The sequence below is a fragment of the Siphateles boraxobius genome, unplaced genomic scaffold (assembly GCF_051911475.1).
Source record: "Siphateles boraxobius isolate OS27281-9 unplaced genomic scaffold, OSU_SipBor_1 31, whole genome shotgun sequence".
NCBI classification, from domain to species: Eukaryota; Metazoa; Chordata; class Actinopteri; order Cypriniformes; family Leuciscidae; genus Siphateles; species Siphateles boraxobius.
This window is the reverse complement of record NW_027508931.1, coordinates 3,901,383-3,927,280: the sequence shown is the minus strand read 5'-3', so window position 1 is coordinate 3,927,280 and position 25,898 is coordinate 3,901,383. Positions and strand designations below refer to the sequence as shown.

The window sequence follows — 25,898 nt, the reverse complement described above, 5'->3', positions numbered from 1 at the left end:
GGCCTTCCCATCCATTAATCCATCCTCACCTCACTGCGTTCTTTTGGTGTCAAAGGAATTAAGAAATAGGGAAAGATGGAACAATAGCAGACCCAGAAAAAGTTTACAACCCTAGTGTTTGAACAAATACTGCTCTACTGTCTAGCAGACTCAGAAAAAGTTTACAACCCCAGTGTGTGAACAAATACTGCTCTCCTGTCTTTTGTTTTCTTTCTTACTCTGTGCAGATACCACTGATGACTTCCCGAGACCCATACGCACTGACCTCGTCATCTGTGTATGAAGCCACAAGAAAACCTCAAGAAACAACTTGACCCACTTCCGAGACAACTATCACAAAAGGATAAAGAAAAGAAAAAGAAAAAAATACACAACGCAGAGACTACGAAACCTTCAGTCATCCATCGACATGATCAAGATTGTCCTACTACTACACATCATGAAGATCGCACAAAGTCCGGACTCCAGAAACAACATATTCTTAGAGCTGATGAATATGTCACAAATGCCTTGTTTGCTGGAAAGAAAGTGTGCATGTCACATCCGAAGATGACTGCATTCCAGGACTCACTTGTGCACAAACATGTTGGTCCAACAAGACATTCTTGATCTTTCAGCAAATTACACCAAGATGACTGAAGATAATTCTTCATGGTTCAGAAACTTGATTGATCACGAGAAAATCACAGTTCCAACCAGAAAAGACTCACGGACCCTATTTGCATGTTTTGTTTCTGTGTCAACATGCAATTACAGAAAAGCAAACACAGAACATGAGTTATGTGCCTGTAACGATCACAAGTTACAAGAATGAACTTTAAGTGTTTAAATTTGTATATAATGTGAGAGTTATTTAGAACTCTCAAAGGGGGAAATGTAGGATTACAAATTTTATTTAAATGTTTAATTTAGCTTCCAATACAATAGTATAGAAACTGAGAAAGTTTATTAGTGTGAATTTTGTATCTAAGGTAAATGATGTCACAAACCTCCCTGTTCCTGTCTGTCCAGCTCTCTATTGTAAGTTAAATTGGTCAGAGCCCTGAGACTATAGCCTTTTGTCTTTATGCACTGCCTGGCCATTAAGATAATGTGAAGGTATCGGTGAAGAGTCTGGCTGATTGGATACATTACACTGTTATGCTGATTGGATTAGGATTGGTAACACTCTCAGTCTAGGGCACATTCCTTAACCCGTATGCCTCATTTACATGCTTTTGTTTCCACCTTTATGTAACTCCTCCCCCTGAAAGGGTATATGAACTAAATGTATACAGCCTTAGTTAGACTTGGTTGAGATGACTACAGCGACACAATAAAGAACTTATACCTCAACAATCTCCTGGTCTGCAACTCTATCTTTTCTACACTTGAGAAGAAAAAGTTCACAACAACAGCTCAATATTTTTTTTGGAAACCATGATACATTTTCAGCATTCTTTGATAAATAGAAAGTTAAAAAGAACAGCATTTATAAATTTTTTGTAACATTATTAATCCCTTTACTGTCGTTAATGTGTCCTTGCTGAATACAATTATTAATTTATTTAAAAACAAAGATCTTACTGACCCCAAACTTTTGAACGGTATTGTATATTATATGCCTTAAACCTCTAAGTTTAAAAGGTTTGTGACTTGTAGTTCATATTTAGTTAGCTTTGGAGGCATAATATGCTAGGGTACTTCTAAAACTACACATACAAAATACTCTGTTCATCAAATGTGAATCACTGTGTAATGGACACTTTCTTGCTTGCATTTTTTCATAATTTAGTCTACTAATCTACCACTGCATCCAAAGTGTTTGATTTTGAAACCACACCTGTACTGGTCATGCAAACTTAATTTGTGTCGCACAGGTGTGACTTGCTCGTACTTGTACTAAACTAATTGAACTAATTTGTTTGGCTCAAATTAAATACCCAGCCCTGTTTAATAACTTTCTTGAACTTTTCCTTGTATATTATATTATATTATTAAATACCTTCATATATAATATATGTAAGGAATAATTGACGACGGGCCGTTAAATTATTCGAAAAATAATGCACACCCGGTAATGCACCTCGCGTTTGAGTGTGAGAGAGAGAGGGAGAAAGAGAGTATGTGCTTTCCGTACATAATACAACATAATTTTGTGGAAAAAAACATGGAAATATTTTTTCGTTTTTATCCTTTTGTTTACTATATTTATTTGCTTGGTCAGTGTCATTGTGGGTTTTGGTTCTCTTGCTGTTGTTGGTTGTGAGGAACTTTGAAATAACTGAAATCATTTGGCTAAGTGACATGGAACTACTTTAGCCATGCGTTTCCCTGAAAGTAAGTGCACACCTTAGAACGTTCGTCAACCAATCAGATACATTCAATCATTCAACAGCCCCCTAGTATAAGCCCCGTAGTATGAATAAATATATATATATATATTAGGGCTGCTCGATTATGGAAAAAATCATAATCACGATTATTTTGGTCAGTATTGAAATCACGATTATGTAACACGATTATTTTACATGACTTTGGGAACGTGTTGCATTTATTAAAAGACACCTTTCAACAACTCTTGAAAAAAATCTAAATGTGAACATTTATTGCACTTTTTGAACTATTAAACCGACTTGCAAACTCACAAGTGGTGAAAAGGGTGACATGTTTACAAATTAATTTGTTGTAGGGGGTCACCAGGGCGTTTTTTGCCTTTATAAAGGACAATTTATTAAACCTTACTAAATATATGTGTTATGTCAAATTCTTACATTTGATCAAATTCAGTTGTAATAAAAAGGGCTGGTATCCATTCAATTAATTTACACTGCAAAATTACAACTTTAAAAATATTATGAGATTAAAACATAATAAAATAAAAAATAAAATCAATGATACCTTTAAACAATAGGTGGCGACAAGTGACCGTCTTAATAAATGAATCATTGACTCATTCATTAAAACGATTCGTTCAAAATAATGAATCATTCAGTAACAAAACACAGCGCTTAGAGATGCTTTTCTTTTGTAACAATTTTCGTCGGTGAAATAGAACAAAACCAGTCAATATTGCATCTAAAATGTAAGTTACTAAATATAAACTAGGCTAGCTGCTACTTGTTTATGAAACCTAAATTCAATGTAACATTTGCAATCGTGATATAGAACAGCCCTTGGTCGTGTTATGTTACTTCTACATATGTTAAAAAAAAACTCAACACATACACACTCAACACACTCATACACATTTCTACCTTATTATGTTTCTTCTGTGAGTTTTTGTGGGAGCTGTTAGGCTCATTTGTTTTTGATTTCTCCACTAATGTCTCCCTCACAAATAGACAGGCAGCGCAGCTTCCAGAAACTATCCATTACCGATCTCTGTTTACACTGACTGTATAAGATCAAAACCATCTCGCGTTTCGATCGGTCGGGCAAGTTAAACTCTTTAACTTCAAACTTAAAAATCCCCTTTTCCCGGACAAGCAGACAAGTGTTGATGTCGCTCCCTGTGTTCATTATCTATTTGTTTCGTGCTGTAAAGCGGAACAGATGATCAGTTCATGTGCGCTCGCGCTGCCGTTCGCTTTAACTGAGGCGCTACAGTGATCGAGCAGAGATCTGCGACAGCTCGAGATACGTCTATGGTCTCACTCCAGTCTATATTAAATTAGCCAATTGTTATTGTGAAGTTTATTGTGCTTGCAGTTTATGACTGAGAGAGTATATGGCTTCGGGAGAGGCGGATGTGCGCGTGCGCGAGTCATTCGGAACACAGGACAAAATAATCGTTTTTATTCGATTGTACTATTTTGGAGATCGTTGGGAGCCAAAATCGAAATCGAAATCGAAATTCGATTAATTGCACAGCCCTAATATATATATATATATATATATATATATATATATATATCATTTGTCTCCTACCCCTGCGCAGTAGTCTCCACTGATGGTGACCCTCTGGAATTCTGGGATATTGTCTGGCATAGGGCCTGTGGCTGTTGAAGGGGACAGCAGGGGCGAAATCACAGACATAGCCCAATCTTGAGCATTGGGAATTTGCAAGGAAATTGATTGTGATCGTATCAGCTTGAAACTTTGTTTCCTAAAATGGGGCATAAAGATTAATAAATACATATTGAATATCACAATAATGCAAACTGCTGATTAGTTCTGCAGCCTGTGGCACATTTGAGTTCACTGACCTCTTGACAGATTTCTCTGACATCTGCTCCTCCATCTCTTTGCGTAGCTCCCATTCCTTGGCCTGATGTAAGCCAATGGGACAGTCTTCAGGGACGGTGAACATGGACAAGCTGTTCTTAGACTCTTCTTCCTTCAGAGCTGAAGCGTACACTTTCTCAGCCATGAGTCGCACATTCTCATCCACCTCTTGGAGAGAGATCTTAGTGAACTGACGCGGCATTTCTGCAAGGAGTGGTGCCATCAGAAAGAATTTAATTAGTCACTTTTCTTCATCAGGTGTAGGAACACCTCAGTTCATTTGTATGAAGAATTCTAAAAACTTTCATTAGTTTGGGCAGTACCCAAACATGTTGCCAAAACCTGACAACTGAGAGTCATGCTTAGAAATGAATTACATGGTACTATTAGAAGGCCTATTATATGTCATATTTTGGCTTAGAAATTGTTTACTGGATTCTGCCATAATGTAAAACCATTATTGAAGGTGGTAAAATAAACTGGAGGTAATTATGTATATATGTAAGTCATGGCAGTTTTACAACTGCACACATCACAGTTGTAAACATGTCCTCAAGTATCGGACCACACAGTTCAGGTTTCACTCTGCATCTTGTGCCTTGGTCTTAGTCAGGTATCTATGAGGTTAACTAAGTTCCTGTCCTATTAGAGACTGGATTCCCAAAGTGTCAGATGAGTTGTTGGTGTGTCCTCTGGCAGAAATCTACTCCTTTATTTACTTGGAAGGCAATCATAATTAGTTTAGGCACAGTCATGAAGAACAAACCACAAGTGAAGGGAAACTTGTATATAATAATGCATTAATGTTATGCATGCCCTGAAGCAGAAGTATATGCAGCACATTTGCAAAGTGTAACTTTTGGTTTAGTTTTACATGCAACACTTCAAGAAACGGCAAACTGTCTTGTTTTCAAAGTGGTGTCTGGGTCTACAGAAAATCTGACACTTTACTAAATATTTCTTTTAGGGTTTTCAAAGTTGCTTTTGAAAATCTGGTAAAAAAATTATGACATTAATCACAATTTTATAAAATTGAAAGCCCTAGTTGTAAACAGTTAAAAAATATGCTGTTAACTTAATACAAAGTAAATATTTAGTGACAATGATTTAATACCGGAAACAACAACGCTTAACATTTTCGTCACACTGTATAAATGTTTATTTTATTGAATCATTATATCGCTGCCATTATATTTTAGGAAGGGGATCATCATATTTTGGGGTCTTTGGCATCAAAAAGTTTGAAAACCCCTGTTATGCAGCATGCTTTTGACATTTGAAATTTTCAAAAAATAATGTTGGATAAGTGTACTAATGAATTGAATTTCTCATTTGAATTTTTCTCAAAAAGCACCTCACAAATTATTTTTCAGGCCTTGACCACTGGTTTTTGTCTCTATTATGCCTAACCTCACCACTCTTCCTCTATTCACTCATAGACTCCCTGTGCTATCAAAACCACATTTGCATCCTGTCCAGTAGATTATAGTTTCATATGAGTTACCATGCCTTGGCCACCTTTCCATTTCCCATATCACACTGGATATGACATCAGCGTTTACAAAGTTCAGTGCTCATATAGCATGGTAATGTAGGTCAGGCCCATCCCTATAAATAGTTTTTAATGGCAGGCAGGGTTATAAAGTGATGCAAGATTGTTGACTTCCACCTGTGTTGACATGTAACTGAATATTCCACTGCACTGTCAACAATCCGCAGCCCTTCGATATAGACGCTAGACAAGCCTGTCAGATAGATGATTCCAGACTCCTCTCAGCCCTGCCCATCTAGGAAACCTAGATACCAGACGTACTTCTAGAACAGCTGTGTCTCACGCGTGGAAGTAAACCCCTCAGTTATATATTCAAGTAAAAATCAATCATGTATATTTTTACTGCAAGATATGCATTAATATACAGTAAAAAACAAATACATAATATTTTATTATATATTTTTTCTTTTGGTGTAAATATTACATAAAATTCATATATAGAATAATACATTTATATCTAATTGATTTTTACTCTATTATACATATTTTAATAAATAAACAAGTAATTGTCAAAGGAATGGTTTACTTTAAGCACACACTATTATACTTTAAATATATCTTATATTTGTCCACTTTCAACCAAAGAAAAGCTTGTCATTATCCAATCTTTTGACTGTCACTGACCCCTATTATTCAGCTTGACTGATCCTATTGTACATTTTATTGTTGGAATATACACTTTCTCTTACCTTCTTTAGCTATTTTTGCCATGGTTTTACTGGATCTTTGTGTTTGGGTTCTCTTTTTTCCTGTTGCTTTATAACTGTTGTCTTCAGTTTAAGGTCTTATTTTGTCTATGAATAAGCTTCAGTGTTTTCCAGTCTGGAGTATCCCACTCCTCCCTATATTTAAAGGGTCTGACAGCATCATATCAGCAGAGAGCCCTGGCTGGACGTCACAACAAGCTGCCAGCTGAATCTGAGACCCTTCTAAATGCTGTCAGGTTCTGGAGCTTGCAAGCTATCAGGATCATTTCCCAGCCCGCTGTTTTTTTTTATTATTTTATTTTTTATAAGGGAATAACATTGTCTTGGCATTAGCTCACTCATGTTCCAGTAACATTAATGAACTTTTAAAGAACTTTTCTTGTATCCACTATTGAAAACAGGTTGTTTACATTACCATCCAAAGCCTTAGCAACTTCATATATAACAGGTCAACCTGACTCAAACCAGCTCACACGATGCCCTACCCCTGCACAGATAACTAGAATCACAGGTTACTCCTTTTTAAGTCAACATAACTCCTACGCCTCCAGTATACTGTACGTGCAGTATTATCATCAAGCTTCTGGAGAGCACACGCTGACACACACAAGACCCCAGAGGAATACTCTGTTCCAAACAGCATCCAATAATGTCCTAATCCATTTTCATACATCCCCATGGCTGAAGTTACACTCACCTAATTTTGCTGGACCTTGAAATGGGCATGGAAGAACCCTAGGCTTAAAGTAAATTAGCAAAGCGTTCTCAAAACACAACACCTCAGCTCAGAAATGCATTTATTTACCTGGAGCTTTGAGAAGGTCTGACAGTGTCTCAGAGGAAGTATAAAGGGTGAAAGACAGGATAGCTCTGTTTATATGTGTCTACTAAAACCGTGTCTCCTCCGACCTTTACTCATTTTTATGAAAACAAATAAGAGAAGCTGAACTCCGCCCTGCAGCGTAGCACTGGTTCAATGCCCACCAAGCCTCTGCCCCCTCCCCTTACTTCACATCTCAATGACGGAAAAGCCATACTTTCATTTTGACACACAAGTTCAGCTCACTTTGTGCCATACATTTGCAGTATTCTTCTTGTTTTGTAGTATTTGGTTAACATTTACTCTAATTTCATTGACTGAAAAAGTGTAAACCATTCAATTACATTGCCATCATTCTCACAGACTTATATTAAATAGCAAATAATGGAGTCAAGTGTATTGAATGCCCTTAGTGTAATTTAAATAATTGCATTTATAATAAGGCTTTCTTTTGGTTTTAAATGAAAACAGAAGTATTTTGCAATGACTTTGTGTTTGCACAAGTCATCGAGCCTGGCATGAGCAGAGTGCTTCATTGCAAAGAGGTTATTTATAGAACTAGTTCAGTGCTCTTTTGAAAGAGCACTTTATGACATGCTTCCAAAGAATGTTAAGGACACCATGTTTTGCTATATTTTTAACCTACTTCGACAATACCCAACAATATGTCTGCATGCCAGCTTTCAGGAGTTTGTGCAGTGGGCCAGCACATTAAACATACTAGCCATACTATACTCAGAAAAAATATGAAGCACTGAGATATAGTATTATCATATACTGTGCCAAACTTACCCCTCCCAAAGTTGGGTGTTGATTGTTGCTTAGACAATGGGGTTCCTTTCCTGTTCATTTTTTTTTCTTTACAGCGTAGCAGATGCAACCCGATCTCTAGTCAAAATTGCACCTGAGAGACAGAAGTAAACTCCTTGTGTTATTAAAATGCATTGCAGGAAGGAAAAATTCCACAGTAAAAACACCCTGATTAATTTGATAAGAATTCTACAGCAACATGGACTGTTTACCTCTCCGCGAGCAGATGAAAGCTAACTGCTAGTCTTCTGCTTTTCAAAAACAGGAAAAGGAAATTCATAAGTAGGCCAACTAGCTATCTGATGGACACTACTTCTGCAAAGTCAAATCCAAAAGCAAAACACAAAAGTTTGTTATTTCCTAGTGTGTTTGTTACATTTCCAGAATTCTTGGTTGACAGCAAATGCAACATTTTCTGATGGTTTAGGGTGAAACAACTCCTGATAAACACTAGAACGTTGTAAGCTGTCATCTTAGTTTATCTACAAGAACACAAACAGCATGCAGTTCTGAATAAGGAAATACCTCAATGTTCAAAAACATACCACCACACCTGGTAAAACTCTCCAAGATCTAATCCTTCCATTTTATGAAGAAAGATATGTAAATAATGCAATAAAGAGACAGAGTAATAATAATAATGTACATGGATTAAGACTACAGAGAAGCAGTAATGGAATGAGACATTACCACTCAACAGGTTCAGACCTGCAGGAGATGCTTGAAATAAAAGAGGACACATTTTACAGCACTTCTACTGTGGTAACCCAACTGCCAAATGGTCACTAAAATTTGTTTTATAGCGATATGAACCAACTCACCTTCTGTCTGCAGACCTTTATCTGTTCTCCTTGAAGTTTTTCTGTTTCTCTCTCTGTTCGTGTGACAGTCCCTTGAGAGATTCTGCTGTTTTCAGTAGGCCTAGTGCATTAGGCTACTCACTGGGTGTGAAGATAAACGCGTCAAGGCTTTTACAAGCTGAATCTTAAAAAATGTCACTGTACTTAACCCGTTCGGTGCTGGTGGTAGGGAACCTTGAACTTGGGACTTGAATCTTGTCTGGTGTGTTTAATTTTAGTTCTCTGGGCTTTTATTGTGTTTTGCATTTGTTCTCAGTGTTTAAAGAGACTTTCGACGTTTTGCGACTATATTTGTTGGTGAAAATAAAACATAGGCTAACTAAATTAAAGTATTTTATGTTATGTTTCGCGTTATGTTGTTCAACCTCGAGGCTTGACTTTATACACATGAGATTCCCATTAATCTGAGCAGAGAACTGTCACTGAGATGAAGGCGAATATGTTTACTTTAACCCCACCATCACCAAAAAAATGCGTTATTGCCTTCCCTTTTGCTGCCTTTTTCTATTTCTCTATGTAAAAATGCAAAGACGCGCCTTTGATTTGCTTCTTGCTATTTAATACGATCTGTCAGTAGGCTAACAGATCAGAGAACTTCATCCTTTACAAAACACATCTTGAGACCAATTCATTTAATGTACGTGTACACTATTTTAAACTTTAAACAATTCTGAGAAGTACAAATCTTTCGAGCGTAACACCTTTTAATTAAAAACAAAAAATCTGGGAAAGTTTTGCATCTGCTGTCAATCTCTCCAACTCATTTCACGAAGGATGTTGCTCAAGACTGTATTTTTGCAAGTCACCGTTAAATTGCCTTATATTTACATTGCTTTTATTTGGTAAGTGTTTTATTTGCAACTATTTCCTTTTCTGAAACGTGAAATTTTGGTTTAGGCGTGTAATAATTAATAGGGAAAGCGCGCCCTCTGCTGGGTTTGTAATGTAGTTCAAAAAGTTACTTTTCCCAATTCCCACAGTCCACTTGCCAAAATGACTTTTTTATTAAATCTTTTACTGCGGCTACTTTACTTTAGTCACGCACGGTAATTAAAAATATAACCGTTTTGTCTAAAGTAGTGAAGCACGAAAAAGGATGTCATTTCAGTTTCTCATGATAGCGGCAACACAATGTTTACATTTTTTAGTCGGTCCACACAATATTTGACTAAACAGTAGCCTAGCCTATGTGTAGCTGGCCAACTTATTTATTTTTGCGTTCAAGGTACCGACCTGAAAGCTGCCCTGGAAATAAGACAAACAATTTGTCCTCACTCACACTTGCAGAAGTTTAATAGGTTATCAATTAACACATTATTGAGTGATTCATGTGGAAAAAATGCTTCGCATTATAGCGATATGAAATCACAGAATAAACATCTTATTTCAAAATAAACGCAAAATAAACAATAGTTTCTTAAGGATACATGTACAGTAGGCTATGTAGATATAAATATGAACTTTTAAACGTACAGTATTTTCATAATATACATCTTTATACACATCAATAAAAGACGTTATCATTTTAAAGTAAAGTATTGCACGGCCCCCAAAGTATAGATAAATCAGTCTTCAAGTATGTGGATGTCCTTGAGGACAACAAAAATAATTTCTTCCATGAAGAGTTTTCTTTCTCTGTTCTTCATCATTGGTCCTCCAGGGTAAATAGCTTCATGAAAGCCCTTCTTGCTATTCTCTCTCCGTCCTCTTCACTGAAAATTTGGGCTGGCAGTGTCCTGGGTTGTTCCTTCATTCCTCCAGCAGAGGGCGCATCAGTGCTGCAGAAGAGACAGAGAGTCAAGTCCCAAAGCTCCATTAGAATGACAAGAATGCTAAACATATGCACAGAGCACTGACCACCCATTTCCTGTCATATTGTCTTAGACCCTCACAAAGCTTTTTTTTTTAATATATATATTTTTTGTCTCAACTGATAGCACTCCTTTTTTCCACAACCACTTTACTCGACCTGAATCCTTCTCTGTCCAACCCATCAGCCAGAGGATGGAGAGAAGGATGCTCCACTTGCTCCTTTGTGCCTGAAGAGAGTACACCGACGTTCAGCAAAAGAAGTATCAGAAGTATCTCAGTAAACAGAGCCAATATAAACCAAAGGCTCAGGACAAACAGCAGAGGTGTGTTCTTTAAATCCCTTTGTGGATGGATCGAACCCATGCCAGCTTTAGACGGCCTTCGTGGAAAGTCAGTGCAGGGTGGTTTGATGGCGATGAACGTCTCCGTCGCCGTCCGTAGCCCCCTGAGCCGATCTTATCAGTGGGGGCGTTGCTCGTCTTCGTGTGCATTATGTTCAGCAGGTGGGCCAGTTCGTGCACCGAGCAGGTGGCCAGATTACAGCCCGCTCTTTCAACTCTTTTGACCGTGTAGGCTGGTTCCGCCCGCTTTACCCTCACACTCCTGGAGGGAAACAGAAAGCATTTAGTTTTCCTTTATCTTCTGGTAGTGATTAGTTAGTTTGCCCTTGATTGGTGTGTTTATCCAGTCAAAGAATGTGACATACCTGTGCTGTGGTACAAATGACTCGCTGTTCCTCTGAGTCAGCAAAGCTGTCGAGTCGGTCTCGCTTCTCTCAGACACGCTGCTGACATCTTTCCTCACCTTACCCTGAAGCCAAACACTGAGCCTAGCAGATGACAAGAGAAGCCCATGAGATTTTTTCAAAGTCAGAGTTTTGAATGACAAGAGGGGTTCAGTCATGAGAGCATACCTTCTCAAACCATCTGTATTCAGAGGTTTTGCACCCGTGATGCTCGGCAGAAATGCAGTCAGCACACACCACAGGAAAGCCTTCTGAAGCAATGAGTTCATTGTAAATGGAACCTGTGGAAGAACATGTAGCAATGTTATTATTAATCGTGTAAAATGCATGCACTTCTCATGAAAAACACCTGATTTTTTAACAAAAGTCCCCAAGACTTGATCTTCCTGCTCCTTGTTGACTCCACACTGGTCATTCATTTATTTTGAAAGTTACACAGAGGTTAAGTTTTGCTCAAGCGTGTCATTTCCCAGTAGCGAGTCTTATATTTGCCTGAGACAAGTGCACACTTGGTGCAATGAAAATGACTTGCCAGAAAGTCAAATGTCTCGCTAACCCATGTTTTTGCCTTGACCTTTGAAACCAAAAAGTCAGAGAACAAACCAAGAAAACATACCTGATAACTCCGGTCGCTCTATAGAATTGACTGCACAGTTGAAAAGTGGTGATGTTGAAGTCAGTATTCTTGTGTGTTTCCAAGTTGTGTCCAAATCTTAGTTGGCTAAGGATGAGTATTCAGCTGTGACACTGCTAATGGTCTGAGTTACACAGAAAAACCTGAGTGCTTTATATACTTTACAGGGGGTGGGAAGGGGCGGGAGTTGTCTTGAGTGATAGCAGCCACATCCCTGTTCTAAACTAGCCAACAACTTTATGTGCCCTGTCTTAAAAGGATGGAAGAGAACCCCTGAGAGAAATCATTATTCTAGCATTCCTGTAATATCGTTTTTAATTAGATGACACCATTTGTTTTGTTTCCGAATCATTTTCATATCTCCTGCATTGGTGTGTTCACAGGGTCAGAGAGGTTTTAAATTGTAGACTCGAGATTCATTTCCCAGACAAATATGCTTCAGCATCAGCCTTGTAAACATCTGATGATTAACTTCCTGCGAAGCATCTGGAATGCACATCTAATTGGTGATCGAGTTTATTTCAAATGATGTGACTGCATGGGAGATGTTGTCCTTGAGATAATGACTCCGTACGAGCCCTCACACATTCCAGCCACCTACACATATTGTTAACAAGTTGGGAATGTGGAATTAATGATTTCTATATTGAGTACAGCTAATATGACACCAGATGCCTTGCCAAAATCATTTGAGAATGGAACATGCCCAAATTTGTAACTAAAGAGAGAGAAAAACAGTAAATGGCAATTATTTCTGTTCAAACATTTTCCCCACCCCAAAAATTTTATTGGGTTCTTCTCTCTGGATTGTTGCAGGTTCATGTGGCATATTTTTCAGTCCATATAAATAAACAACAAATTCGAAATTTAAATTGTATATACACATCTGCTTTAAAGTTTGGGGTTGGTAAGATTTTTGGAAAGGTTCTCTATTATCAGCAAGACTGATCATTTATTTGATAAGAAATACAGTAAAAATTGTAATATTCTAAAATACTGTTTTCTATTTTAACATATTTTAAAATTTGATCTATTCCTATGATGGCAAAGGTGAATTTTCAGCATCCTTACTCCACTCTTCAGTGTCACATGATCCAGAAATCATTCTAATATGCTGATTCGGTGCTCAAGATTATTATCAATGTTGAAACCGTTTGTGCTGCTTAATAGTTTTGTGGAAACTGATACTTTGATGAACACTTATTTGAAATAGACATCTTTTGTAACATCATAAATGTCTTTACTGTCACTTTAGATCAATTTGTCCTTCAAAAACGGCAAAACATATACATTTCAATGTTTAAGCAGTGTTACTTGTTGTACACAGTTTGTTTTTGAAATCCACTGTTTTAACACATTAGACACGTTCGAATTGCAAATAGGCTGCGTGACTATGGTAACATTACTTTAAGTGCCTCATAGGCTGCTGGAAATGTTCCTGCCAAGTGAAGACATGCTCAGGAAAGACAACTTTACTCCTACCAGTTTCATTTGAGTTAAACAACACCCAATTCTATATTTAAGCCTGAGCAAAGCCTCTCCTTCTCGTGTTTTTATCTGTAGAAAGTAGAAACAGTGTTGAAATTTTGAAAAATGTGTTCTGGAAAGATAAAATGCTCCAGCTCAGATGTTTCTGCCAGTCTAACAGCAGAGTAGTTGCTCGATTGCTCTTGGTGTAAATGACAAACTGACTGTCTGAATCCATTTGTGGTTTTCTATACCACACAATCTAAAAGAAAAGAGTGAGAGATTGATATGCTGCGGTGACTGGAAGTCGCATAATCTTGTCTGTTTATGAGAGGAATAAAGCATGTATAAAGTGTGCACCAGAATTCGATTCTAACAGCATTGAAGTATTATGTTCATAGTGAACTCCACATGTTTTAATGCAAGTATGACAGCACAGCTGTTATGTGTTTCCTTTTTTTGGTAATAGAGCGATTACCTGTTTGTTCCTCCTATCTATGCATTACCAGCTGTTAAATGTGGTTGAAGCAGGTTGAAACCAGACTTTGGTTATATCAGTGCATGAGCGACGACTCCAAAAAAATCAAGGGTGTATTCCAAGCAGATGGGACAAGTCCCCTAGAGGCATTGTTATTGCAACATCATCAAGTCAATGAATACAGACAGCCACAAATTATTTTAAGCCTCAGGAAGAGAATCTGCTCCATGGAAATGACACATCTCATCACATCCCCATGTCATGACATACATGCTCTCGTTTACACTTGCCAAGTAATGCATCGTGAAACCACCATGACATTTTATGCAAAATCCCCTCTGTTCTCAGTAAGTTATCTGCTTGACACTTTTTTATTGCTATTGTGTATCCTTTATATATAGGAGTAAGTGGTTCGATGTAATAAAGACTGTGCTGGCATCTGCTCATCCGAGTGGTCGGACAGCACGTTATTTATTTATTAATAATCTGAACATCAAACTTAATATAAATCCTCACAGTGGATATGCTGGTGGATATGCAGTGGATTTGATACAAAACAAGTGGGTCGTATCTTTTTTACTATCAATCTTTGCATGGTGTGAATGCTGTTTTCATGCTAAGAAAGAAATCACAAGCAGATTTAGAAATGTGGTTATTTCTGCTCTGTTTCGTGGAAGCGTTTATGTGGCCTGCCAGTCACCGCAGTAGTTCTGTTCGATTTTTGGAAAGTTTTTTATTTCTGCTCTGAGAAAAATTATGCACACTAATAATGTTTATATATTTTAATTGGTAAACAAGTGTAGGCCAACCTGGAAGTTAGCATCACCCTGGTTCCCTTGGCCCCAATAGGATATTTCCATTGGCTTTTGGATTATTGCAGAAAAATAAACTCTTTGACCAACAAAAGTGTATGATTCTGAAAATCTACACAACTGAACACGTCACCATCACTAAGCTTCTGACAACTCTTTGAGTCTTTATTTAAAGGGATAGTTCACCCAAAAATGAAAATTCTGTCATAATTTCCTTACCCTCAAGTTGTTCCAAACCTGTATGAAATGACTATCATCAACTGTTTGGTTACTGACATATCTTATTTTGTGTTCAACAGAATAAAAGAAACTTGTACAGGTTTGGAACAACTTGAGAGTGAGTATATGATTGAACTAAATATTTAGTTAAAACTATTTTCAAGAGGATGATTATAAGCACTGACAACCTCTGTAGTCCCATTTAGCCACTTGTTTGAAAAGTAAAGCTTAAAAAAAATCACAAGGGGGTAGCCTATTACTGATATGTTTTATATATTGTAGAATAAAACGTGAAAATATTTTCAGCTTGTGTAAACCACAGACCTTATTTCAAGCTTTTTACTAAAAACCTATTGATGAAAATGCTAATTCGTATCCACATTTTTGGCCTACCAAAATACACCATCCCTGCAATATTCATATGAAATGTTTCTTCTTTAGCACAATGCTTCATGCCACAAGGTGCAGCATAAAGACTGCTGCTTTATCGGTTTGCACAACTTGAAGGCCCTGTCCCAAATGCAGACCTAAACTCTTCTGATCCTTCTTTGTGTTTACACTTTAATGATGGAATGCCACATACAGTAGACTGTCGGTAGAATCTGTAGTCCCCTTTTTTATCTTGCAGATGTAACCGTGAAGGCCGCAATTACACATAAAGTGTAATATTTGGGCATCTGAATTGCATCAGTGAAACAGTGTAGTGCTCAGTTCTTAACTGGTATTTGAAGGTTATAGACCTCACAGTCAAATTTGCATGGAAGTAGCATTTAACCGTAACCTAAATGTTTTCTTGTGTTTAAGATTCAAGCATGCCCTAATAAGCTTTCTTGGGAAAACGAGCTTTCCGAAGTGTATACTCATAGCTTAAGCTAAGAAACGTACTTGAAGCCAACAGGCTAACAGGAACTGTGGATGATTCAACCCTTTTATTTCAGTTAAAAACAGAAAAGGGTGTTTCAGATAATTAACTAGCAGTAGCTTTCTGGGAACCATCACCTGAATAGGTGAATGACTTTCAGAGGAATTATTTTCTTAACACAAGCTGTTTGGTTAACTTTAAAGTCTATTACAGTCATTATTAAGTTTTGCTGTTCGTGCAGTTAATAATGCTTATATATTCTCTGTTTTGTGTTTGAGTCACATCATCACTTCAATTCTAAGGCATTTTTGCTCTCTGGAACCACTTACATCTAATCTTCCGTGGCATATCTTTAGCTATTATTGTCTGGATTTTTATTACTCACAGTTGCTGCTATTGCACAGTTTTGATTGGTCAGTCATTGTGCCTAATCTGATTTTAAAGACGCTGTGGATCACTTATGTGTCTAGCAGAAGGTGAAATGAAGTATTGGGCTTTGGAACAAATACCTGAAGTAGTGATTCTTGGCATTGTAAACATGATCCCCAGGTGGTCATCCATCCATTCTTGTCACAGTCATTTTCTGCTGTGCTGTCTTGCTCGTGTTCTTTCATGCATAGCTGTTTTAGCGCTCATTTGTTGGCATTTGTGACATCATATCATTGCCATGCAGTTTTTATTCATACCTTCTAATTTACCAAAGGAGTTACAAGGTGGGCAAATGTGTTAGATTATGATAGGTTATGGCTATGTCAATATGATTATCAATTCAAAACACTCAATAAACAAAGTTTTGTACACATTTATAGGGCTAAGATGTCTGAAATCATAAAATAACCATAGGTATCATGCCCTTAATAGTACAAGGAACTTTTTGGTTTATTGGTTTGCTTGAATTGTTCATTGTTAAATAAATGTTTTCATTGTGTTTGTTGCAGCATTCTCTTGGTCCAGAGGTCCACCTTTTAGTGCTCAGTGTTAATAAGTGGCAGAGAAATGCCTGTATAATGTATGCCAGTAGAGTTGTGGAGCGGAGATACCAGCATGGAAAATGTGTGCTGTGTCCTTAAATAATGTAGTTAGTAGAGATGCTTGCAAAGACCAGATACCGAAAAGGTGGGCCACACTTTTCATATCTATATGGATTCTGGGCTCTTTTGGTTTATGCAGTAAGAAACCATTGAGTAACACCATAGCAATGCCCATCGCAAAAAACACTATAGAACCCATTTAGAAATGCCCTAGTGACCACTCAAACATTGGCACTGGCAAGCACCACCCACATTTTCTTCAGAATTAATATTTACTTTAGATTTTGTGGTTTGAAAATACACACGTACACTACCATTCAAAAGTTTGAGGTCAGTAGGCTAATTTTTGTTAAATAAAATTGCAATTTCAAATAAATGCTGTTTTTTTTAAAACTTTCTGTTCATCAAAGAATTTTCAAAAACGCATCACGGTTTCCACAAAAAAATTAAGCAGCACAACTGTTGGAACAATGATAAAAAAATTAAAAAAGCACCAAATCGGCATATTAAAATGATTCTGAAGGATTTCTGAATACCAAAGACTGGAGTAATGATGCTGAAAATTCAGCTTTGCCATCACAGGAGTAAATTACATTTTAAAATATAGCTAAAAAAAGCTATTTAAAACGGATTAAATAAATTTAGGTTCACTGGGCATACGAGACTTATGCACACACACACACAAACTTTTGAACAGTATTATTTTTGTGAGTTCTTATTGGTTATGGCTCACTGGAGATGTCTGTTTAGTGATGTTAATATTGTTTTGTTGTAAATAATTTTTGGCTTTGAAGTCACCATTATGGTTGAGTGTATCTGTTGGTTAACTTCGTTCAAATCGATTAAGTTCAAATCAATTATCTCTGTAAATAATCTAAAATAACAAAAAATCCTGCATGTGTCCATCCTCATTTACAGCTGTTACAGTGTCTTTTATTGTTTTTAGCCAATTAAATACAAATTATTAAGTAAAAACTCATTTACAATACTGAGTTAAGTCTACTTGCTAGTAGTTAGAAATTAAGTGAATTCATTGAAGACCATTTAGTAAACTTGCAAGTTTTAAGATGAGACATTTTTGAGAGGCAATGAATTTAATCAAATGCACATGCACCTTGTTAGAGTTTACAGTGTACTGTGAAGTCTTACGAGATCATATCAACCAGCTCTCGTGTGCATTCATTAGAACGCTTGTCGATAACCGGCCTGACATGTGACCTGCTTTACCATAAATTTTTTTTCCATTGCATTTTTGAAAACTGAGTAATGAGACATGCTCCTCTTTATGTAATCTTAACATTGGAGCCAGACTTTGTGTTGGTAATCAGGACACATAATCCAGATATTTTTACTTGTCTAACCGGAGCACACCATCTAATTTTGTTTTTGCTGCAATGTCTTGTTAGATATGTGGAGTTTAGTTCTTTGATTCTTGGCTTGTTATCTGCTTTGTTGTATTAGTAGATGTCTAAGTCTGTACAGTGTGAATCGCACTACCTTTAATATTGCTTATGTAATCTTTATACTAAAGAATCTTTGGACAAAATGAAACTGAACTGCTCGGGAATCACTTAATTTTCAGGCTGCTTTCTTGGAGATCCAAGAAAGATTGGACGTTTACCGCACATGCTATTTGTATCTTATTACCATCAGTACATTCAAGAGGAAGTTACAACACGATTCTATCAATATCAGATATGTAGTTTTTCCTTTCAATTAATGAACTCAAATATTTTTAAGATAAATTGTTAAATCCTGTAACAGTGAGTGTTCAAGACGTAATCTGAGACAGCATCCCTAACATTTAGGGTTATTTTGGGTTTACGTGTAACGTATTACAATCTTAATAATGATAAAATGGCAACACTTTACAAAAAGGTTCCATTTGTTAACTACGTTAGTTAACATGAACTAACAATGAAAAATAGGTCTAGAGCATATTAATCTTAGTTCATTTTTTAATTTTTACATTTCCTAGTGAAAAAATCTCTGTATAATAGCAGTCTTTAAATGCAAGATATTTAAAGTGTACCGTTTAAAAGTTCCACTTTAGCACAATCAGGACCTCAGCACTCAGTTCAGTAATGGACCTCAGTACATTAAGAACAAAATTAATTGTTCCAATTTAGCAGACTTTAAGTATACCAATTTAGAATACCAAAAGTACAATTGTACAATTTAATATTATGAATCATCAAGAGTTTTTATTCAATATCCAATTAATACCAGCAGGACTTATGCCTTAAATATTTCCAGTAAAAGCACTGTTGGTAACTAGGGGACAGGACAGTTTGGTAAAGATTGTATTGCACCTTGTGAATGACACCTCATCCGTGAAAAGGACAGCATATGTTTTGAGCACAAAAGTCTGAATGGATTTGCTGATGTTATACTAGATGGGATTCCAGTTATCTGTGTTTTTTCCTTGACGTTTAAAATAAACTTCCTGAGTACATATAAGCACTGTACACACACATGTATAATGTTTAAACAAGTGTCACATATTCATTCCCTGGAGCTACAAAAACTTTGTCAGGCATTCTTTGACACTGCATTACATGATGTGTGTTGGATCTTCAAGGATTTTAGCAACATGTTTAAAATGTAAAGCTATATGTGCTTGATTAGTTAGCACAGTTCTAATTGCAACAACAACAAAATCTTTTAGGAATGCGAAAAATTAGAAATCTTTGTTCATACATTCCTAACTTCTGACTATGAAATATGAATTAGGCCCCACAGAGAACACCTGACTGTCCATCTGCAAAGGGGTCACGCCGGACGTGCCGCACGGTCCAGGAACAGCTTCATCAGAGCTTCTCAGCAAAACAGATGGAGATCAGCTGAATTAAGTTTCGAAATGTCATTCTTTCTGGCACATTTCACTGTATGGTACACTAAAGAATTGGTAATTTGGATGTGTTGTGACAACATTTGTTTTTACATTGCTTTAACTTGGAACTGTGTTAAGCAATATGCAACTTTTTTTATAACTTATACAAGATTAAACTTTTTTTTTTAATAAGTTTAATGTGATTTAAGTTGAAATTACTTAAATATCCAAGTTGATTGTACTTGTTAATCTGTTGCCTCTGTCAATCCAACACGTGGCTAAAACGAACACATTAGGTGATCAGATAATACCTGGTCTGTTTACCTCTCATCTTGAATTTACGAGTACCACCGCTATGGTTCATTTGTCCATAAAATCTTGGATTAAAATATGTATGGGCTGTTGCCATAGATTCTTGTTTGTTGAAAACATAAATGATTGATGTTTGGCTTGGCCTGTGTTTGACACCAGGGGGGGTTTAAAACACACTTGCTCCGTGAAGATGAGACATTATTTTTAGCACTTCATAATCTGCTTTTTGTTAACTGTCCCTTTACAATTCCTCATTCTTAATCTGTGACCGCATTCCCTGTCCACATCTTGATTTAATCCAATTCAATTTATGATCCGTGACTGAATTTGCTCCTCCAGATGAATTTTGACTCAGCACTTCAGAATTTCTGCCTGTTTATTTAGCACACGTAAACCACGGTCACTCTGGGATTATGTTTGTTTTTTAGCGTCAAAAGGTCAGGCTGTTTACGTGTCTGCAAAATAAGAATTATTCAAAACAGGTTTTTTTAAATCACATCCTGATTTTTAAACCTGATGCTGATTTTTTTGATGTAACAATGAAGAAATAGCCAAATTAAGCTTGATGTTGTGTAAACATTAGATCATGTTTTAGTGTTGGAAAGCCTCACCATATACACAAATGAAAGTATTTAATATGAATATAAACAACACTGGACCTTTTATTTATACTTTTATTGTAGGGACGAAAAAAAAGAAAAAAAAGATTTATCTTTTGTGTTCCACAGAGAAAGCAAGTCAAACTGGTTTGGAATGACATGAGGGTGAGTGGTAATGTAAATGATGACAGAATGTTCTCTTTAAGTGATTGCCCTTAAAAAAGCATCCAATGAGAAAGCATCAAGACTATAAAATGTGTTTTTGAGACTGCAGATGAATTTGCACTCATTGTTAATTTTAATAAAATATGGACATTTAATTGGAAAACATTTGTGGTTCTCCCTTCATCCATCTTCAAATCCGACACTTTGAAACTTGTTTAGAAAAGTTTATAGAGTCAGGTGGGGTCATCTTGTAATTATAAAAGCTGCATTGCACATGTAAGTTTGAGATGCAAAACATGTGCTTAGTAGCTATTTTTCTGTCATTACACTAATATGCTATGATTGCTTTGAAATGCAACGTCGCTGTGGATGTATCTTGTTTATCTCCCAGATATGATTTGGCTGAAATGATACAGCAGATACTGTTAGAACATGTGTGTCCAATCAGAATTACCTCGTGTGCATGGAATGTGTGGCATTTATAGTGACTCTGGTGTCAGAAGTCAAATGAATGGCAAGCTGCAGCCCAGAATGTATTTAACTCTTAAAGAACTCCTTCAGATGCAAAATGTGCGTACAGTTGTTTTTTAAAGCAGTCAATTTCTGCTTCACTCTTAGAGGAATATTTTCTGTTCAGTGCAAGTCAATGGACTGCACTTGTGACATAATGTTAAATACCACAAACATTTGATTTTTTTTTTTTAAAGATCAAAAAAGGAAAGTGAATGTGACCAATCCATAACCTTTAAAATACTGTTTCAATAGTATATCTACAAGATGTAAATAATGTGTTCAAAAGTTAGTTCACCCTAAATTATCCCATAATCCATCCTTTCTTCTTTCAGCCAAACACAATTGGAGTTATATTGAAAAATATTCTGGCTCTTCCAAGCTTTATAATGGGAGTAAATGGTACCCTAGAATGCCCAAAAAACGCATCAATTCACTACCATTCCAGCTTGGAAGAGCCAGGATATTTTTTAATATAACTCAGATTGTGTTTGGCTGAAAGAAGAAAGTCAAATACAAATATGATGGCTTGAGAGTGAGTATGGGATATTTTTTAATTTTGGGGTGAACTAACCCTTTAACATGATAAGAAGCACCTTTCTAGCCTCTTCTGTAAGGTTTCCAATTATAATTAACTTAGTTAACTTTACCGTTTCAATAATACACACATTTTAACAAATGAATTTATGCAAGTGCTTTTCTGTCAAGAAAACTCTCGGAGTGTTGTCTATGGTAATGGATATATGGCAATGTTGATATGTTTGGTCTTGTCCGAATAGATCTGCTACGCTGCTGTTGCTGTTGCAGAGCAAGTTCGGGACTTGCTACTGCCAATACACACACAACTCTTCTTTGAGCAAATAAGACATGCTGCTGCTGTACAATATAGTGTACATGAATTACCCATAGCAAATCTAAACAGGTAAAGCTGGGGAAGGGGAGGGTTTCTGAAAGCGCACATTAAATGCTGACCAGTTATTTTGAAGGTGCAGAAAACTCATTGGCTAATGATGATACAGAAGGAACCAAGCAGATTGAGTAAAGGACCTATCAGGATTGACCTTAAATTGTATTGAAACTGACATATTCTTTCAACATGAAAAAATAAATGAATAGTTTGTTTGTTTGCTTGTTCTATACTTTACTTTTTATTTTAAATATAAAGTGCTGACCTCTTTTTCGGTGTGGAAAAAATCTTTGTGTTGACTCAACATTTTGTACTGTTTTGTTGCTGTGAATGCAAGACATCCATCAGTGTGTTTGCCAGCAGATCTGCAGAGCATAAGTGGGAGCAGCCTATAGCCGAGACTGTTTCCTTATGAGCTCCTCGTGGATGAAGGGGGGCCTCTAGGCTCGTGCCATTTTCTGACACCATGCCAGAGATAAGCACTGCTTTATTGGAGTTTGTGCAAGGAGACGGGGGATTTCTTAACTGCTTCATTCCTGATATCTCCAGCCACGCAAACTGTGACAGCGATGTCACTACATCATCTGTGAAGCATCTGTGCACTTTTGGGGGTATATGGAGCTATATAAATAGAGAACGGATTATTATTTTGATATGACGAACTTTCTGAGTTTGCAAGTTTATGTTTGCAAGGGACAGTACTTATTCCCTGGCATATAATACTGTCGGCTATTCTGTCATTATTTACATAATTTATGTAACACAAAAGAAGATATTTTTGATAGTCAGTTGGGTCCAAACAACATTGGATCCCGTTGACTTTCAATGTATGTATAAAAAACACTGAAACATTTTTCGGAATTTCCTTTTTTGTGCTCCAGAAGAAAGTTTGCAATATTCACTTTTTGGGTGTTAACAAGGTCTCATTTGTTTACATTAGGTAATGCATTAGTTTACAAGAACTACATATGAGCAATATATTTTTACAGCATTTAATAACTGTTGGAGCCATTATTTTGAATTGTATTTTTTGTTTGTGACACTAGAGGGCGATTGAGTATTTTGAGTATGTTCAAATAGGGTAATGATGAGTTACAGGTGCGCAGAATGGAAGGTCAACAAACTTTTTGACCGTGCCGTGTTGAGCATTGGAGTGTGCAAGACTGTGCTCATGCCCAACAAGATTGTTTTGAATTAAATATTTTGGTTTGGTATTTATTATCGTTTTATTTGTTGTTTGCAGTACCAAGTGGACAATAAATGGATTTGGTTTATCCGAATTAATTCAAGGTATGGAAAATCAATTCATTTTATTCAAGAGCAAAGGCACGCGTCAGAAACAGCCGAAATAAGACCATCTGCGTCCCTACAAATAAGTCAAAAAGTTTGACCGAAGGAACCTTATTTCGACATCGACTGGAGCAGATCGAATTGGACGACTACAGGAAAAGTCAGCTGATCTGAAGTCGGATGATGATCATTCACGACAGTTATGTTTGATGGATTTTTTGTGGATTATTGCTTGGGATTGATCGCCGCGGATTTCGAAGGACTACAAACCCGCACGAAGAGAATAGCACACGAACAACAAAGTCTTCAGCGTTCAGCGTTTGTGGAACTGAGGTATGAAAGCGCTTTCACTTGAACTTGAGTCGAATGGCCATATATAAAACAGTGTGCACACAAACAAACAAAGACAAATCCAATGCGCATTGGTGGTATAAAAAAAAGGTGTTTGTGAAACGAGGAACTGAACTGTTTTATGATTTGAAATGCTTGTGTTTGCCCATGTTTACAGTCTTTAATCAGATGTTTATGATGTAAAATATGCAGTTGGTAAAGGTTTAAAAATGGCTGATGAAAATTAGTTTTGTGGTTCTGAAATCGAGCAAAATGGGGCTCAGACTCGGGTTGTGGAATTCAGCACTGTTGTATGGTTGGAGGAGCTACAGGAGGAATGTGATCGTGCTGCAAGCGAAATTGAACCCAATGGTAGCATTTCGAACATTGAAACACGGGTTAGCGGTCGCACTTCAAGCCACAAGAGCAGCCGCCACAGTTCGCTCTCCAGCAAATCTAATGCCTCTGTGCAGCATGCACGCATTCAGCTTGAAGCAGAAAAAGCTGCTCTTTTCGCTCAAGCAGAGTCTTTAAAAGCTAAGCATGATATTGAGCAACAATTGGAAATGTTACAGAAGCGTAAGGAACAAACAGATATTGATGCGAAGATCGCCGCATCCAATGCAAAGATATCTGTACTCGGGACTTATGAACAACGAGCAAACAGCATTGCATCAGAAGGGAGGGAATCCCATGTCAGCAAACAGGTAAAACAAGCAACTGCATCTCTTCATCCAGAAATTAAGAGACCGTCAAGGATACATCTCATTTACAGCAACCTGCATCTTCAAGATCCAGAATAGCTACCTCAGTAGATGATAGAAGGTCTGATTTCACACAGAGTATGCTTCAAAAACATCAAGAAATAACAGAGTTGTTAATACAGCAGCAAAAGTCTCAACATTTACCACCACGTGATATTCCAGTATTTGAAGGGGATCCATTGCAATTCAGTTTGCTCACTAAAGCTTTTAAACATTGTGTGCTGTGGAGGAAAAAACGAATAACAAAGTTTATTGCTTGAATTTCCTTGAAAGATACACAAGAGGGCGCCCAAGAGAAATAGTTCGTAGCTGTATGAATATGGCACCTGAAAGAGGTTATGATACAGCTAAAACTATGCTTAAACAGCAGTTTGGAGAAGATTATTTTGTTTCTGCTGCATATATGGAGAAGGTGCTTGGATGGTCCATAATCAGGTATGAAGATCCCACAGCTCTTCAAGATTATGCATTCTTTTTACGTGGGTGTTGTAATGCTATGGCAGATCTACAGTACATGCAAGAACTGGACATGCCAACAAACATGAGATCAGTAATTCTAAAGCTTCCATTTAAACTCAGAAAAAAATGGAGAACAGCTAAATGCGATATAATGGAAGACAGAAAAGAAGAGCCCAATTTAGTGATGTTGTCAACTTCATTGAATACCAAGTTAAAATCATTTCTGATCCAATATTTGGGTCCATTCAACATGTAGAGATGAGAACTACTGGTAAACCGAAGGATGTGTACAAATGGAAGTCACAATTCCAGTCAAAGCCAAAGTTAAAAGGGGATGGTTTTGCTACTAATGTTACCAACATTAACACACCCATTGTTGATGAAATTCAACGGGTAAATGCTGAACATCCAAGCAGGCAATTCAAGAGTAACTCCACTTGTTTGTTTTGTTCACAAGATCATTCTTTGGAGCAATGTAAAGAGTTTGAGAAGAAGAAACATAGGGAAAAGGTAAACTTTATAAAGGAGAAAGCTGTCTTTTTTGGTTGCTTGCATGTTGGACACATGAGCAAAGAATGTAAAAGGTGCTTAACTTGCAAAGTGTGCAACCAAAAACATCCCAGTGTTCTTCACATTCATTTCAAGGAGTTCAAGGTTGATCAAGCTGTCAACACCAACCATGAACAGTATATAGAACCAACTATCAACAATACA

At 36.9% G+C, this 25,898-nt stretch overlaps 2 protein-coding genes across 10 annotated transcripts in view; both read right to left on the bottom strand.

Moving 5' to 3' along the window:
• Positions 1-9,097, bottom strand: part of ampd3b (adenosine monophosphate deaminase 3b) — a 66,292-nt gene extending 57,195 nt beyond the window's left edge. Inside the window, exons 1-5 of one of the 8 annotated variants that reach the window (XM_077193425.1) lie at positions 8,917-9,082; positions 8,308-8,343; positions 8,078-8,189; positions 4,188-4,410; positions 3,910-4,087 (exon numbers count right to left, since the gene is read on the bottom strand). In XM_077193425.1, the coding sequence (XP_077049540.1) occupies positions 3,910-4,087; positions 4,188-4,410; positions 8,078-8,135 (459 nt within the window). In that variant the 5' untranslated portion in view covers positions 8,136-8,189; positions 8,308-8,343; positions 8,917-9,082. Of the gene's footprint in view, positions 1-3,909; positions 4,088-4,187; positions 4,411-6,447; positions 6,599-7,270; positions 7,487-8,077; positions 8,190-8,307; positions 8,344-8,648; positions 8,768-8,916 lie in introns of those variants that run through there. The other 7 variants (XM_077193426.1, XM_077193424.1, XM_077193430.1 and 4 more) reach the window with 7 other exon arrangements.
• A 1,122-nt stretch (positions 9,098-10,219) lies between these two features.
• admb (adrenomedullin b) lies at positions 10,220-12,276 on the bottom strand. Of its 2 annotated transcripts, XM_077193399.1 has the most exons (5): positions 12,129-12,260; positions 11,681-11,793; positions 11,474-11,596; positions 11,084-11,370; positions 10,220-10,994 (listed from the first exon to the last, which is right to left on the bottom strand). In XM_077193399.1, exons 2-4 carry the CDS (start codon positions 11,779-11,781, stop codon positions 11,100-11,102), a joined length of 495 nt encoding a protein of 164 aa, XP_077049514.1. In that variant the 5' UTR covers positions 11,782-11,793; positions 12,129-12,260; the 3' UTR covers positions 10,220-10,994; positions 11,084-11,099. The 2 variants fall into 2 exon arrangements, with proteins under 2 accessions (XP_077049514.1, XP_077049513.1); XM_077193398.1 differs by having other exon boundaries at positions 10,220-11,370; positions 12,129-12,276.
• Between the last annotated feature and the right edge of the window lie 13,622 nt (positions 12,277-25,898).

What these genes read in the sequence shown, in the direction of transcription:
- admb (XM_077193398.1), bottom strand. Translation starts at nt 11,781, where the DNA reads ATGAACTCATTGCTTCAGAAGGCTTTCCTGTGGTGTGTGCTGACTGCA. An exon ending in AATACAGATGGTTTGAGAAG is followed by an intron (nt 11,597 to 11,680) that starts GTATGCTCTCAT and finishes GTCATCTGCTAG; the next exon opens with GCTCAGTGTTTGGCTTCAGG. An exon ending in TCATTTGTACCACAGCACAG is followed by an intron (nt 11,371 to 11,473) that starts GTATGTCACATT and finishes GTTTCCCTCCAG; the next exon opens with GAGTGTGAGGGTAAAGCGGG.